Source organism: Pseudopipra pipra, chromosome 6, assembly GCF_036250125.1.
Source record: "Pseudopipra pipra isolate bDixPip1 chromosome 6, bDixPip1.hap1, whole genome shotgun sequence".
Lineage (NCBI taxonomy): Eukaryota > Metazoa > Chordata > Aves > Passeriformes > Pipridae > Pseudopipra > Pseudopipra pipra.
In genome coordinates, this window is record NC_087554.1 from 59750526 (window position 1) to 59768573 (window position 18048).

The 18048-nt window shown below is 42.4% G+C and overlaps 1 protein-coding gene across 2 annotated transcripts in view; it reads right to left on the reverse strand.

The window, feature by feature from the left end:
• Positions 1–18029, reverse strand: part of MNAT1 (MNAT1 component of CDK activating kinase) — a 119768-nt gene extending 101739 nt beyond the window's left edge. The window contains exon 1 of one of the 2 annotated variants that reach the window (XM_064659445.1): positions 17891–18029. In XM_064659445.1, the coding sequence (XP_064515515.1) occupies positions 17891–17979 (89 nt within the window). In that variant the 5' untranslated portion in view covers positions 17980–18029. The remainder of the gene's footprint in view (positions 1–17890) is intronic. The other variant, XM_064659446.1, reaches the window with a different exon arrangement.
• Between the last annotated feature and the right edge of the window lie 19 nt (positions 18030–18048).

Sequence of the window (18048 nt, forward strand, 5' to 3'; positions counted from 1 at the left end):
AAATCCACTGTAAACCAGATCCCCCTGCCCAAGCTCTGAAAGGACCATGAGAAGACCTGAATGAGATGAGATCTGAAAACTCTCCCCACTCCAAGAAGAAAGTTGTCTCCTTCCCAGCACAGCTCTTTCCAAATTGCAACACTTTCAGTAATCCACAAATGATCCTTTTATTTTCAGGAACAAACTTTACATAACATGAAGAGGCACTTCCTTGGGATTTGTTTAAGCTAAATCCAAATCCAAGCTATACAGTGTTTGAGCAAAAGACAAACAGAGACTCTGCAAGCTCAGGCTGTAAACTAAAACAAACATCTTGACTCCCACAGCATGTACTGGGGAGGTTGTGTGGGATCACCTGAGATCAAAGTTTTTTCTGCATGGGTGACACACACCTACCCCTTTATGTAGAAATGTTACCAGGACAGCACTGTCCTGGCACAGCACTGAAGTTATCAACAAAGACACATACAGGTATCTAATATAGATTTATGTATTTATTTTTACTGGTATCAAATATGGCTACTACAAATGCAAAGGAATGCATGTCTAGTCCTACAGTAGCTTATCCTACTTTTAGATCTGGGCTGCCATAGTTTCCCACCCCATATTCAAGCCCTGCCACCTCTAGAGCAGCACACCTGCTCAGGAGCAGTACGAGAAGCTAATTAGCTGATAAATAAAAAGCTAAAATTGATCACCTTCCTGAACTGGTTCACCATTCAGTGCCAGGAAAAAGTGTTGAAACAGAAGGAGAGGACAGGCATGTGACACAGGGAACACCTGGATTTCAATCAGCTGGAGTAACCGTGGAGACTCAGGTGAAAGTCAAAACACACCTGCAGCCACTAATTTTTATTCTGTCTCTTAACCACACCACTTCTCTTCTGTTGCCTTTATACATAAAAGGCACAACCAGTGACGTCTGATCATGTACAAAGCATAAAAATATTCTACACCAGCATGGCCAGTCACAAAGCTCATTTGTGCTAGAAGCAGAGTGTGGGAAGAGTCATAACGTTTTGAGCACAAGCAACAATACCACTGAAAGGGCACGACCACAGATGCTTGGCAAAGCACAACCCTTCTGCTCTAATTCAGCTTAAAAATGCACAGACAAAACCTGCACGTGAAGCCACAGGGCTGCCAAAGTGTCCCAGGAATCACACAGAGGGGCAGCTGCACAACAGGTTTCGCCTGGCGGCAAAAAAACCTTGTTGCTGCTGTGTATCCCCATCTCCTCCCTGTCCCTGCACTGGCATCGCAGCCTCCTGCCCCTCAGGTGTGCCCACATAACACAGCTGTGTCTGAGTATGGATAACAGAGCAAACAGAATAACTAATCTAAGTGGGGGAGAAAAAAAGCACATCCCTTATAACCCCACTCCTTTTGAAACCCTCTTTATACCCAGCTTCCTTTCCCCAGGACCAGAACTTCAGTTTTCAGTCTTGCTCAGTAGCACTGGGATGATCCAGTGCCTGCCCAGATTGTACAAATCACCAGTTGTCTACGAGCTAAATGTTGTAACACAAAATTTAAGGCCTTGAGCAACCTGGTCTAGTAGGAGATGTACCTGCACATGGCAGGGGCGGGTGAGATTAGATGATCTTTATAGCCCATTCCAACCCCTTAACATTCCATGAATCCATGATAAAACTCCTAAAAATTCCAAAACTACACTGCAGAGCAAAGCTAGAGCATAATTACCTTAACTAATGCAAATACCCTTTCCTGGAACGCTCAACATCTATTTATAGGATTGGCACAATCTAAGTTCAACATTTTTCATTATGAGGCTCTCAAAAGGCTGGTTTTGTTTGCTGTGGAAGTATGTTGTGTGTTTGAGGGTGAAAGGTGGATGGAAAAGAAGTTCTACATTCCCCTTATAGTGCATTTAAAAATTTAGAGATCCCTGCAAAAGCATGATAATTTTTCTCATCAGTAAGTGAGGCATATCACAGGAGAAACACATAGGCATAAAAAGTTTTATATCCAGAGTGCTACAGAAAAGGAAGAAATCAACGATCCTCTTATTCATTACATATGCTTGATACATCCAAATAATAACTGATTAAAATATTCTCTGATTATGGCCTAAAACAGGTCTTGCAAGATAAAAAATACCATTCTACATCAATAATAGTACCCTACCATATATACAGAGGAATCACACTAAGACTGAACAAGGAATCCTTATGTTAGTATTTTCCAATTTCTGGGTGCTAAACTCCAAAACAAAGCTTGGAATGTAGCTTTCATATGCAATTCATACATTCCTCAACAGATTCCAGGTAAAAATACTCAAATTATCCTTATTGAATCTGAAAAAAAAATAAATCTGCAGATATTAGGAAAGGAAAATAAGCAGAGTTTTTATTAATGTAGTCACTCCAAACTTGCACCAAAAAAAATGCTCTCACTATGAAATGAAATTTGACCAGTATATTTATTGCAATCCTTAGTCAAAAGAGGTCAGTGCTAAAGATTGGCAAGTAAAAGATCTGATATCACTCAGGGAAAGATGAGGAACAGAAATTTCAGACCTTTGAACTGGTAATATTTAAAATGGGGGGGGCAACACAAACCTACACCTTTCCCTCGTCTCATTCACCTTCAGCTTCTACTGTAAATAGTCCAAACCAAATATGAAAAGTGACTGCATTAGGACAAACTCCAAGTCTACTGCTATCAACTTATCTTAAATAAACTGTTTGTCTCTGTTAAGTAAACTATTTAACAGAAAATTGACTGTCAGAAAAACTGATGTACATTTTTTAGCAGTGAAAATAAATCATACGGGTTTGATCCCAAAAATAATCATCACAGGGAGAGTCTTTCTATTTCTATGGGTTACTGGCATGAGTGGGGCTACACTGGCACTCAAGCCCCTGATGAACTGAGCCAGCCTTTTGAAACAACAGTCTTGTTAGCAGAGCTCTTTTAATCCATTCCTCTGTTGTACTGCTCTGCATCCCAAATGGCCAGGAAACAAGAATTATAATTAGAAAATTGAATTTTTTTAATTAGCCAACATAAATTCAGTAAATACAGAAATCAGTCCACAGTGGAAGTGTCTGTCACTGATACAGAGCTGACACTGCCCAGGATGAGATCCCTACAACAGAGCTGCACAGCAAACGTTCATTTTCCTGCTTTAGGAGGTGTCAGATTCACTCACCCACACCAGACCTCCTCTAGTAAGCAAAGGGACTCTGCAAGCATTAAAAATCAGGCAGAGAAGAATTCAGAAGGTAAAAAAGCAGTGTTCTTGCAGGGACATGCAGTAGGGAGCGGGAACCCTCCGGAGCAGGGATTAGGAGCCGGGGTGCCGCAGGGACCGCAGGATGCACTGCTGTTCCCACAGCTTCCTTCCCCTGGGCAAGGGCTCACACAGCAGCAGGGCAGAGCTGACTGAGGGGACAAAAGGCAGCTCCTCCCTGCCCCATCCTTGCTGGCTGTGCTCTCAGGGCCTCCACCCAAGCCTGTGCCATGTGGAGTGCTCCATGCTGGCAGTGCCAAGGAACCTGCTCCAGAGCTGCCCCTCCCAGGAGGCGCCAGTCCGACACCTTCTCCTGGGCTGCTCCAAGAGCAGACCACCAAGGTCAAGTGTTAAGTCCTGCTAAAGACTGAATAAAATTGTGGGGCTGCTTCACACACCTGAAACAGTTAAAAATATCCATATAATATGTTCAGCATATTGTTTTCCTTGGCAAAGCTGGTAAAATGTGCATAAGAAGTTGGATTAAAAAAACATGTGGGAAAACATCCTGATCAGCTCTGCCAGTGTAACGCTCCAACTAAATTAAAGCAAGAAAATAAGAACTGTCAGAAGCAATCAGGATACATGTGCCATGCAAATGCAGCTTTCTCCTGGTACTAAATTAAAATTTCTTTTCAAAAACCTTAATAGATGAAACAGAAAATTGCATACTGCCATGAAAGGGGGTGGAGTGAATACCATTCTGCACATTACCCTTTGTATAATAACAAAGGCAATACTATGTGTAGTAGAGAATGTTTCTGCTTATTAAATTTTATGTTGCTATATTCAATGGCATCACATTATATGCAGTCTTTTTTCTGCAATTAACCTCCAAAACACAAATTAAATATTTATGGATAAGTGTCAATTATGATTATGAGAAACAATAAAAGGACCGTAAATTAAATAAAGCAGAGAGAACAATAAAGTTTTTTCACATGATCAAAACAATGTTTCAGTGTTAATGTTTTCTTTTTCTAATTGAAAATGTAAATGTACTCATAGGTGCTGTTATCACATAAAATTTGGTAAACAATACCATCTTTTCAGCATTATGATTCACTCCCAGTAAGGAAAAGCCAAACAAGCCTGGTTGTTTCTTCCAGCCGAGCCCAGCAGTGCAATACTATTGGATGCTTCATAGAAATCTTCAGTTTGAGGCTGTCCAGAGTGCAGTAGGACATTTTCACAGTTATTCCTAGACTATTTCCATCTTCTGTAATTAATTATCCACAATTGTATATTTTTCCAGTATTACCAGCTCCCCCACACATCCAAAATATTTTCCCACTATTGTATTTTTTAACTAAGCAACTAACCTTAGGCTTATTAAAAAAAAACAAAAAATAAAAAACACACAAACCGAAAAAAAACCAAAAAACCTCCACATAAATACTCAAATATGACACCAGGACAGCCACCTCGTTGCTTTAAGGTCATTGCTTCTGTCTCCTGAGGTTGATTTTATTACAAAAATAATAAAGTTCTGAAACAAAACATTTTTACCAAACTACTAAAAGCAGTCAGAAGTCACCAGTGACGACTTTAGGAACTGTAAATGACGTGGGACACGCTGTTCACAAACAAATCAGATTTATGATTATATACAGTTGTTCCTGCTACCTGAAATTAGAATTAGAAGCTCATTAAATATGAATATGTTTCAGAGAATGCAGAGGCACAGCATTATATTGATGAAAGCTTCATTAAATTTTCAATGATAGAGCTGCTTCTATATTTGTGAGGGAAGGACACAGAGTAAGTAAGTTGGGGCAATTCTCCTTCAAGCAACTTTGCATCTTTCTACTTTCCCTAAAAAACAAATGAATTTTAAAACAAAATGTTGGACTAATTAGGTGTAAGAGAAAGGGATTGTGGTCCATTATTCTCAAGGAATGATTACTTTCAGATCAGCATTTGTCTTGTATATGTTTGTCAATTATACAACTGATGTTCCAGAAGAGAGGAATCGGGAGAGAAAAATGAGGTTTGAATGATCAAGCTCGTATAAAACACAGACTCTGTACGGGTTCTGAACTCAATGGCACAGTCATCTGTTTAAAATATTCACTTAAAAAGACATCATGAGCATTGGTAATGAAGCCTTGCCAAGCAAACAGTAAGAGATAACGTTTTGTGCGAGCAGGAATGTAAAACTATCTATCAAAGTCATGCAGTAATGCAGCCTTAATTTTACTGCAGAGACTGAAGCCAGGAAATAGACCTGTGACAGAAAAACTAGACACAAGCCCACTATTCAACTACATTTCTAAGATTATCTTTAAGTCAGACAATTAAAACCCCCATATGTGGAACGCTCATCACCAGGCTACATGAAAGAACGCAGAATCAAAAACACAAAAGTGAAAATTCAAGTGGTCTGATCCCTCTTGTGGTCGTGCACTACAATATAAATTTATTATATCTCCACATCACATCAGCCGGTTTCCTTTGGAAAAAAAAGGCTTATGCAACCAGGCTGCTACTCAGCTCCTCCCCTCTATATCCATTACCTTATGTCAACTAAGTCAGGCAGCAGGGTAGAGGCCTCAATGTCATGTTATTCCTCTAACAACCTGCACGATACACAGGGCGAGCATTACATGTTTTCCTTAGAGTTAATGTGCATGAACTGCCAGGAACTGGGATGTGGGGTTGCTCTTCCCAGCTTGTTAGGACTCCCACCTCTTTCAGCCCTCTGGATAGGCAAGGCTCAGCTAACACACATGCAGGCAATGCTGGTTTATCCTCAGACCTTGTTTATTCTGCCCTGCTCAAATCCTGCTTCGACACGTTCACTGTTTCCCCCCCCCCTCTAGTTTTCTTTGGCATGCAGAGTCAGCATTAAATAACTGACCTTCTCAAAACCACCATGAGGTAGCATTATCCCCACATTACCAGATAAGGAAATTAAGCCACTACAATTAATGCCTGAAGCATGCCCAAATTTCACATTCCTGATTTAAGAGTGATTAGCATTAGTGCTCCATAGGATTTCCTCTGCTCAAAGCCCAGCCTGCACTTCCACAGGGGTGTCCCACCGGCACAGCAGAGCCCCTGCGAAATGCTGGGCTCCAGGAACTCGGCCAACCCACCCCAGGGCTCTGTAAAGCAACCCAAACACTCAGGTGCTGCTCCAGCCCAGGGACAGAACACAAGATCCAAGTGCCAACCTCCTTCTGAACCCTTCCTTCTTCCCCTGGCCGAGAGCTTTGGATGCAGGCACAGACTCCTTGCTCGGCTAATTTCCATTTAGGCACCTACACCTCTTCACCACAACGTTCAAGCACACACACACTCATTATCCTCACCTCTGATCTTCCCATGGCCACCATGCCTTCATCCTCCTAGAACCTCACATCTTCCTACACAGTTCTTTAGCTCCAGTTTTTCCTCAGTCTTCCCAGGTAGTTCTAAACCCTTCTCTAGCCCAGCCATCACTCCTTGTCTCAACTTCTCACGTAGTCACGTTCCTTTCTCCAAACAAGTCTCCCTCGTGATCTTTGCTGCTTCTTTATTGCCACACGGTAAGACTGGGAGTCACCCTCCCCTTCCAACTCCCCTGCAGCATTTCAAAGTTTCCCTAGAGCCATAAGATGTTTTCCAGTCACACATTCCCAGCAAAAGACAAGGCTCCTTTCCAAAATCTGTCAGCTGGCAGCAAAGGTTCCCACATGGATCCCATGCAATTAGAGTTCTTCAGTCTCATCCTAAGGAACAAACCTCCAAGGGGCTGTTTTCACTCATATATCATGGAGATACTGCCCATGTAGAGACAGCTAATTCTGGACACATCTCCTGTATTACCTTTCCCCAAAACCAGGCAGATAGAATAGAAATCTAGGGTTTGTTTAGCAAAATTGTAGGCCAGCCTTTGCTGCAAGAGTAGAAACAAAAAGGCTCAAACAAATACAGCTATTCTAGACTGAGCTCAAAAGACAAGTATCTCTCCAGCTCCTGAATTCCTCCAAGCCTGCTCAGCTGATGATGTTCACAACAACATCCCATCACCCTGGCATTGCCCTCAGTCCTGTTAACCTCCCTGTCCCCCTCTATACAATACAACCACATCCCAAAGCTATAGATAAGTTCATTTTTTTTCTCCTAGAACAAGGGATCTTGGGGATTTAAGGGCAGCCTCTCATCTCCAGTTCACAGCACATCAGTCACAGGCTTATCAAACTGCACCACTGCCACCAATGGTCCTTCCTGACGCCGTTCAGGGTGTGTAAGGACTATTTTTTCAGTCTTTTAAAACCCACAGACAACTACTGCCAGAAGGATCTGAACTCCTCTGTTTACTCAAGGCTATTCATATGCTCATACCACAGATTATCTAGTCACTAGCTGTACCTGAGATTGTTCAGCCCCTAATCCCCACATCACGTTTTTTTTTTTTTACAAGAAAACACATGACACCCTGTAAGTAAGGATGACAAAGACATTAAACATTAGTCTGCCTCCACTTGTCTGGGACCAGAGATCCTCCTCCTTCGCCCTGGCTCTTGTGATACATTTAACCCCAGTGCCAAACTTTCCTGCCCAGTTAGACCCAACACTTCCCATTCTGGCTCAGCAGTCGGAAGGTGTCAGCATTAGCCAAACCACTCCCTTGCCTTTTGCTGTCTAGGAACATCAGTTCTCCTTTGCCACCCTGGCAGAGAGGCTGTGACAGCCTGGACACAATGCTTGGCATTTATAAAAAATGGAGAGTGCAACGTTCTTGGGAACTTTCACCTCAAGATCGCTTCTTAAAAAAACCCAACAAAAAACCTGTTTCTCACTTTGCCCATCCCACTCAGCAGAACCACTTCTCTGTAATACTAAAGAAGTTGTGTTCACATTAAGCCCAGGATTCTACAAATTCTCAGACACAGAAACTAACCTTAGTGCCAGTCATTGAGGCAGAACTGTGTGGACACAGCAAAAATAATTACCTACATGTTTCTCAGTTCAAAGCCAAAATATTTATCAGACCAGATGATTTCCTCATTGTTCCTTTGTGGCAGAGCCATCTTGTTTTCACTTATCTCACTTGCCAAGTTACCCACATTCCACACAAAAAACCCTGCAAGAGTTTCCTAATACATTCTCTCCCCCTTCATGTGTTATACTCAAAACAAAAAAAAAAAAACTTAGAATATCATTTTCAGACCATCAAAAAAATGTTCTTAGGTGAATTTTGTCACATATAGCAGCAGTTTCTGGTAAGTTCTCAGATCTGGTCCTGTCCAAATTAATTCCTGCAAAATATTTTTTATAAAAAGGAAAACCAAGCCAATGCCATTACAAAATTCAGTTCACTGTTAGGAGTACTACCTGTAACTTTTTTTACAGTGAGAGTGCCATATATCCACCGTGAGGAAATATCCACTGTTTCCTGCACATTATTAAACCACAGAGAGAACCAGCAATATGAAACTTAGGTGTCCCCAACACAAGCTCAGCCTGCTGCCTGTCCTACAGTCTGTTACTATCAGGGATTTTTTTTTGTATTTCCTAATCATACCTGAACAGTGAAACACTCAATTCAATTTCCAAAATGTTGACCCGGCTTTTCTTCAAATTTCACCTTCATTTTCCAGGGGTAAGAACAACCAGCCAAAGCCCCAAACAAAGAACATGCACACAAATGCAACTTCTGAGTACCCCAAAGGGGCACTTTCGGATCTGCCCTGCTGTGAATTTACAGTTACCAAGACACGTTTCCTAAAATGACTCAGGAATATATTTACTTAATTTCACAAATAGTAAACCTATGCATATGGCTTACTAACATTTGGCAGCTAATGCAGCCACACAGGAGCAAGTCAGATGTCCTTCTTCCTCACAAACTCACAGAATTATTGGTTTCAATTAAAATGCAGTAGATGCAATTAAAAGAAAGAGAAAAGAAAAACCTGCCTAATATGAAATTGTTTAAGAGGTCGTTGTGTTTGGCTTCTTTTGGAGAAGCCTTTGTTTTCACCACAGAGATTTACACACACCTGTGTTGGGCCATTACCATGCTGGGCATTTACAATATTCAACCTTAGCAGGGTAAACATTTACCCAACCCAAAAAGGGCCCAGTATGGTAGAAGACTCTTCAAGCTGGGGACCTAAACACGTTTTCATGACCATAGAATCATAGAATGGTTTGGATTGGAAGGGACCTTAAAGACCTGCTGCTCCAAGCCCTATCCAACCCAGCCTTGAACACTTCCAGGGATGAGACAGCCACTTCTCTGGGCAACCTGTGCCAGGGCCTCACCACCCTCACAGGGAAGAATTTTTTTCTAATATCCAATATATACATACTCTCTTTCATTTTGAAGCCATTGCCCCCATCCTGTCACTACACACCCTTATAAACAGTCTTCAATCCCAGGCTGCAGATTTAACCAGACTGAATTTTCAGAACCAAGGAAAAAAGAATTTATTTTTCCATTTACTGACTGGAGAGCCAGGATATAAACAACAGCTTTCCTCTTGCTGAGATCACATCACAGAGTGGAACCACAACTTAAAATTTCCAAAAAGTACTTACAGGGAATGAAGAGCAGAGCTCTGTGAGCTTTGCTGAGCAGACAAGAAGTATTAGCAAGCAGACATGGCAATTGATAGCTCAGCAGAGAAAAGAGAAGATTTTCTAAGTATGTCAGTTTTAAAACAAAAGAATTAAACTGAAGTATTAACACCACTTCCTCAGAAGTATTAAGACCATGATTCAGAGCCAAATGTAAAAGCAAATATTCACTGTCAAAACTGGATGGCAGAAGGAAATAACCTCTTTGGTATTTCAGCAATGATTTAATCACCTCCCATGACTAACTTGGAGAGACTTTGGAAGACTAACGGGATGGAACAGGATCCAAAGAGCATTGAATCCCAATTAATAAAAACAGGAATAACTCCAAAAAGACTAAGAAGAAAGATGACCTAGATTTTTGTTCCCTAAGAAGTCAGGAAAAAGATTTCTTTCTAAGGGAATACAGTCCACTTTACAAAAAAAAAAAAGTCATTTGGCTTCTTCCTTTGAGGAAGCAGATAGGCTACGATTGTGCAACTATTTCAACCACCAACTAGTTAACTTCCTATAGTAGACCTGACAAATGCAAATAAAAACCTCCTCAGTGCAACTCCCAAGCCACCCAGAAGAAATGAAGAGAATTCTCTCAGAGATGGAAATCACTGCGATTGAAATGCATTACATAGTTGTCATTACTTATCTCCCAAAAGCAAAGTAGGCATTTTTTGGACCACACCACTTTCCTGCTCTGGTTGAGATTTATGTTTAAGACCACTTTATGTTTTTCACACCAGCAGGGATCCAGGAATCTAATTTGAGGTGTGATATGGTAACAACAGCAAGAAAACAAGCCTAAGAGACAAAACAGAGCACTTGCTCTCCCAGATAAGCCAGCTTTTTAAGCTGCACAAAGGCTAAATTAACACCGTGCCATAGGAAGGTCCTTCGTTCTACCCTATTCCCACCTTTCCTGTGGATGCACATTCCTATAAATGACCTTGCACCACCTCTGATGTCTGACTAACCATTCACAAGCCACTACAACTCACTAGTCCTGTATAAACATCACCACATCAACTGACCAAATAGCTTCTCATCTTCTACCAGGTCAGCAAACCAGATCAGCTCCTGCAAGGGTCCACCAAGTACCAGAGTCTGGTGGCTCTTTTCCTTGTGCCTGCTGCCCATTCACAAGTCCTGAATCCACATTTCCACGGTTGAACCAGCACACCCTACTGTTTGCACTCCAAAGCCCACACACCACTTTTTTTGGCCTAAAAGTCATATACATAACAGCCAACCTTTACATTACAAATGACAGCCCTGAATCATTGTCCTTGTATATCTTGCATTCAAGGTATTTTCTTAAGGAAAAAAAGCCTGCCAAATAAAATTCGAATACGTATTTAAGCCCCCCTAATTCCCACGTGCTCAAGTTAAAAGTTACAGCTCTGACAGATCCTCAGTGCCTACCTCCAGTTGGACTTCTTCACTTAAACTCACTTGGCTGAAATACAGTTTAATGTTATTTTTCCAAAATCTCCAGGGCTTCCCCCCATCCTAGCAGAAAGGCATTTTCTTGAACCACACTGCAGAGAAGAATGCAGCAGGAAGCCAAGCCATCCTTTCACTTGGAAGGAGTTTAAACGAGAAGATTCCAAACTTCTTTTCAGATGACTCCAGCCCCACGCACTGGCATGAGACCCCACTCCCCTGAAGTCACCAGGGATGTTCCTACTTCCAACTCCCGGGGAATTTGACAGCCACAGAACTCCAAAAAGCTCCTAACATTAAAATAAATACGGAAATAATGAAAACTCTGTTTCTTGGTTTCAGCAGCCGTTGGCACCGCAATTAGAGTTCTCCAAGGATGCACTTACCCCCTAATGAATCCCTGGAACAGTCATAACAGGGTGCAGGGCAGATTATGAAATCCCCACAACACAACTTGGTGAATTGATGTCTCCCCTGAGCAACACAAAGCTGGGCCTAGAGACAGCGAGCGTTTTTACGCTGTCTCAGTTTTGAAGCTTTATTAACAAATTAAATGAGAAATAAATACATCTCCCTCTGGGAACAGGAGGAAAAAAATGACATTTTAATAAGGAGCCCAGACACCTTTCCACACGGTTCTTGTGAACAAGAAAGAGAGCAGAGAAACTGATAGTAGAGCAAGTTCATTAACTACCATCTAAGATTGTGGCAGCACATGAACAAATCCCAAAACACCACAGGCAGCAGCTGAAATCAAGCCTCTCAGTTTTCTGCAGAGGCTGCTCTGGTCCCTGTGCCTGTCTCCCAGAGATGTCAAGCATGGAAAAGGCACTTTGCTGAGACAGCACAACAGCTGGCATGACACTGGGGAAGGAAAAGTGTTCCTTTATTTTTGCTGCTCTGCAGACATCCACATCTCCTCCCTCTGCAAGCCAGGGTGGGTCACAGGTAGCTGGAGCAACAGGACTGACTCTTAAGAAAGTGCTTCACACACCAGTTTCCCTCCTCCCTGTAGCAGGCAGTGGGATAACAATGGTGACCCAGCACCCCAAATTAACCACCTTTGTTATCTAAGATTTTTGTGTGTCATTGTTGGAGACCATATGGTCCAAGTTTACAGCCAAGAATAAATCTCTTTACCCTCTCCTGTTTGCAGCAGCAACCTTAACATTCTTGCAATGCAGGTTTTGATGGATGCATTTCCTTTCCTCTCCATGAAAGTAAATCAGTGGGATACACTTAACCTCCCTCCTAAAACCCAACACAGGCCATGAAATCCAAGCGGGCAGAGTAAAAGATAATTCATGGTCTCAAGTGAAGCCAGGTGGATCCCAGCTCCATTGGCAAGCACGCACTCAGCATCTGCATGCTCAGAAAAGACATTAGAAATCGTCTGAATAATCAGAAATTGTCAGGCATGCACAAAGGATTTGGAATATAATTCTTGAGTGAACTTCTAAAAGGCAAAGCCATCAGTGCACCTTAGAAACCAATGCATTGTAGAACTTGAATCAAGTATTGCTCCATGATTTGACACACTTTCCCCTGCACAAAAGCATCTTTAAAGCCAAGTGTCTCATGCCTTGAACCTCTGTTATACTTAAGAAAATAAACTTAAAAAGACATTCATTATTCTTCAACTAAGCATTTCCCTACTAAGTCCCATCCTAAAACAACTTTTAACTGCTAATTTATCATCCTCCCTCCCAGTGACAGGGAAGATTTATAGTGGAAAAAGGCTTATTTAACATTACTCTGATGCCAAAAACACATGGTATTACACTTTTGGCGATACTGGTCAAGAAGCAACAACCAAGGAAAACAAACTGCTAAGAAATAACCCCCAAAAAAACCCATTCCCATAATTGTAAGCCTTGGCATCATTCCATTGGAATAAACTCCAATGGAATTCCAACTTGAAGGTTGTTTACAGCCGGAGGCCAAATGTCCCATTTCATCCTCTTGCAGCCACCTGCCTATCCCTTATCTGCACCACAGCTCTGCTGTGCTTATCAGCACAGTGATCCTGCTCTGCCACAAGCAGACACATTCCAGAGCCCCACTGACCACGGGGGAACTGAACATGGCAAACATGTGGCATTAGGAGAAAGCCACTGTGAGTTCTTCTAACGTAGGGTCAAGCCCACTGACACGGGAAGATACGCGAAGGACGAGGGAGGAGAAATGCTCCCTGCACATGGTACTGCTGAAATCCAGAAGGAACACACTGGCAGAACCAAGGTCGGAGTAAAAGAGAGGTGGGAGGCCAACAGGGGCACTCTCACACAGAGTATCTACCTCAGATGAGAGAGACTTAAATTAATGAAGTGGGGAAGAGGAGAAGAATGAACAGCCAAATCTCCAAAGCACAGGACTTCATAGCAAGAGGAACCTTCACTGCAGGCATCTGTCAAAAGAAGAAGGAAAAAACAGGACACACGTTGCACAATGAGTTCTCAGATACTTTGAGATTTTTTTTTTATATAGGAGGTAAGAAGAAAAGAAAAAAAGAGGAGGAAAAAAATAAGCCATGATAAAAACAAGAGCTCTTCTAGTTTCATTCTATCAAAGGGGAGGAACTGACTAAGAACATGAAAGTGGAAACAACCCAGCTAACAGAAGGCATAAGAAGGCAACTCTCACAATTCTTGAAAAGGGAAAACGGGGAGCCACAAAATAAAGAAAATAAACTCATGGTAAAATGCTAAAACCACAAGCTATCAGTAACCCAGGAGAAAAAATATGAAGTTTACTGACAAATCATCTCAGTTAAATACAGGCTCTTCAATAATTTGAAATTCAAGGTGTTTTGCACAAGGGCAAAGCAAATCACTGAAGGTCACCTCATTAAGTGAACAGCACAGTTAACAGAATAGGAAAGGTTAAAGCTTTAGGAAAGAAACTACCAGGAGGCAACACGAAAATATTCCTTCAGAATGCCTGCAGCGAAAGAAAGAGCAGTTGAAGCAGGAGCACATTAACCCGGTATTCAGTGGGAAGGAAAATCTCTAACAGATGATGCCAAAGCACTTGGGGCATTTTCTGCATCAATCTCCACTCAGTAAGACGGATTAGCTGGCTAATGTAACTCATATCACAGCAGAAGGAGCAAAAGCACGAGCCAGAACTGGGAAATGCATTACAGCAACTGCTCCAAACCTCCCGAGCCAGCAAAGCCGAGACTCTGAATTTTCCATGCAGATTTATCGGGAAACTTCAAACAGAAAGCACAGTAAAGGCAATATGCAATTGCAGGCGACTTAATGAGCCTCCATAAACCCATGGATGTGTAGTCCATAAACCTGTGGGCTATTTCCAGGGGTTATATTAAGAGTACTTCAAGGTTTTCAGTTCTGGTAGGTGCAATATTTACGCTTTGAAAACGGACAAAGGCAGATCATCTCTGCTCTCTGCATTAAGTGCCAACAACCTAGAGAAGGACAAAAGCACCTGCCTCTAAAGAGCAGGAAACCAAACACACAGGGAAACACAAACCAGAGTCAGGCTCACCACCAGTCCCTGGGAAGATGTTGAAATAATCAGACAAATTACCTCTTTCAGATAATGAAACAGATAAGATTCAACACACAATTTCTTAGGAAAAAATCACATCAAAGGAATATAATTCTATCCAATGACACAGTAACAAAGTAGGTAGCAAAACAGCAATTACAGGCAAAATAGTTTTGGTTTAACAGGATTTTTGACACTCTTAAACCAACAGTCATATAACTGAAACAAACACAGAACACACTGAAGTACTGGGAGATGATTAGAACCCCACACCCAGAGATAAGCTGTCATTATTTCAGTCAGAGAGAAAACTGATAGCAAGCCCATTCACATGACTCTAATCTTTTCTCATTCTCCACTGTTACAGAAAGTAACCAGTGGAAGAGGGTTATTCAGCAAGGAACTCACTGCAGGCAACTCCATATTTTGCTCTGCCTTGGTTTGATTTCTTTCTTTTACAAGAAAGATCTCCCTGACAACATTTTGTCCACAAACTACACATTGGAAAATATCAGGGCAGTAACAGAGGACAACCTGGGACAGTTTCAAAAGCCTGGATGGAGGGACTCAGAATCGAAAGTCACTTGAACCAAGTGCAAAAGTCACCTGAAGTAACGTTGTTTAACAGAGCAAAAACATAATAAGTTGCAGAACACAACATGGAAGGCAAAGTTAAATTCTGTTCTGCCCATGGATATGCTGGGTGGCAAAGGGCTAAAGAATCTGGGCTTATCCTGATAATAAATCAAACATGTCACTGCAAAAAAACAAAGACTCATCATCCTGCCTGTAGGAAATGCATGTGAAATCGTGTGAATCGTGTGAAAAGCACATTAAATAATTTTGACTCTGGCTGATGTACTAAGGACTCAGAGGGAACAGCGGGTCCAGTTCCAGCAAAATGCAAACCAAGTGGAAAAGGTCTCAAGAAAAACAGTGAGAACAGCCCACAGATGTATTAAAAAATAATTTCTAAAAAAATCACTCTAGAGAGGAGACTGAAGGAATGGGATTTCTTCAGAGTGGAAAACACCAAAGAGAAAGCCCCCAAAACATGCAATGCATTCCTACAGAAGAGGTGTAATCAAGAGTTCCCACAGTACACTTCATGTTAGAACTCTTAAATGTTTAAGTTATAGCAGCAAGTAAATGTAGGCTGGAAATTAGAAGTATTTTCAATGGTAAGAACAGCAAACTATCAGAATGGATTGCCTAAGGAAAAATCTCCACCAGAAACCTACTTTAGCTCATTTGCTTTGAGAACTAGTTAAACATTCCTTCCTTGTGCCTGAAACACAGTGAATTTATGGGAGAACAAATGTCAGTTACCTCCCTTTTTCCCCTTCCTTCATTCACAGGTGGATCATCTGAGCTTCCAGGTTCTGGATTAGTTATTGTGAGAATTTATTAACCATTACTAAGAAACAACTACCAGCACAAAGGCTTTGTAATGTTGTATGGAAACAGTAATAAAACCACAACCTTAAAGGAGCTATTGGAAGGAAAATGCAGAGGGAAAGTGACACACTTGAACCAGATCAAGATGGAGAGTCCTTAATTACAACAAAACCAAAGAAATGCAGAGATTCTACTCTGCAACAGAGGTGCAAACAACAAGAGCTGGGGGAAGCAGAGGGAGAACTCGTGCAAAAACAAGAAGCAAGGCAAGGACATCAATGCCAAACACGGTGTCAGCAGCTGTACCCACCAAAGCACAAAACACCATTTTCTCAAGTAAAGCTCAGCTACAAAAAAAAAAAAAAAAAAAAAAACCAAAACAACAACAAAACACAGGGAACCAAAGCAGGAAAAGAAACTGAGACGTGCTGTCCTCTGCTGGAAGAGGCTCTGGATGAGCCTGAAAGCAGAAGATCATGAAGACCACAAGTCCCATGATCTTCACTGAACACCAGATCGAGGGATCATTTTAAATCTGCTCTGTTTTGCCTAAATTTGGCTGTTGCCTGTTGAGCTTCAGCTAATGCTGCACTTGGACACAGAGAGCACCCATCACCAAAGGGACACTCCCGATGCCACCTCTCCTGCACCACCACCACCAGGAGATCCACACCTTCATGGCAACACAAGTGCTTGTGTGGCCACAGAGAACAGGATCAGGGAACAGAATGGAAGATAACACTTTTTCTACTTTTTCCTAAGACAGTAAGATAAATCCTTTCTTGCAATTCAGTTCCTTCATTCACAGTATCAAGTTCACTTCCAACACAGTATCAAGTCAAGTAAAAGCTTTCAGGCTGGGTCTTTTGAATGTAATTCACATGTAGCTTAAAAAATATAAAAATACACCACAGGAAAGATGAAAAGACACAAAAACTCCAAACAAAATTAATAAGAAAAAAAACGAGAAAGGGCTGCTATTGCAGTATGAGCCTTCTATCATGGACATCCAGAAAGAATGTAGAGTACAGCCTTTTAAACTTTCACATTAAGGATGATCTCCAGGTCTGAAAGTGAATGAGTTCAGACTATCTGCTACTTAAATCAGGTAGAGCCAGTGCTGGGAATTATTTGAGGGTTGAGCTTTGGGGGGAAAGGGAAAAAAAAAGGTATAATTCTTCTTGGGAAAAAAAAAAATAAATGAGTGAACACGACCATCTGCACTGGTTCACTGGAGGGTTTTCAAAACTTCAGCAAAGCATTCTTCATTCAGAATTAACACATTAAAAGGATACAACAAAACACCTTTTTTATGATTCTTACGTTTCTCAACTATTCGAGCACAGCGTTAAATACAAATAAGAAATGTTTAAGTCGATGAGAAATTTATTTTCCCCTGCGTTACCGGCCTCGCACCCCAAAGCCCCGCAGCCCTGAGGAACAGGAGACTGTCCCAGCCACATGCCGGGTCTCGTGGGCTCCTGCCCGCTTCCCCCCAGGAATTTCGCTGCACAGAGAGAAGACCCGCACCGGACCCAGCCTGGCCTGACACGGAGGCCGGGGGAGGAACCGGTGGCACAAGGGGCCCGGGGCCGCCCCGCAGACACCGCTCGGGGCCGACGGGGCCGGAGCCGCCCCCACCCCCGGCCCGGCCGGGGCAGCGACCCCTCCCCCGGGGCCCGCCGCCTGATGCCCCCGCGGCCCGGCCGCACTCACAGCGTGTGCCCGCAGACGTTCACCATGAGCTTGAGCGAGGGGTTGCGGTACTTGGTGGTCTTGCAGCGCGGGCAGCCCAAGTCGTCCATGGCCGCCCCAGCCCCGCTCCCTCCGCCCGCCGCGCCTTCCGCTTTCCGGTGCCGCCGACAAACGGCCCC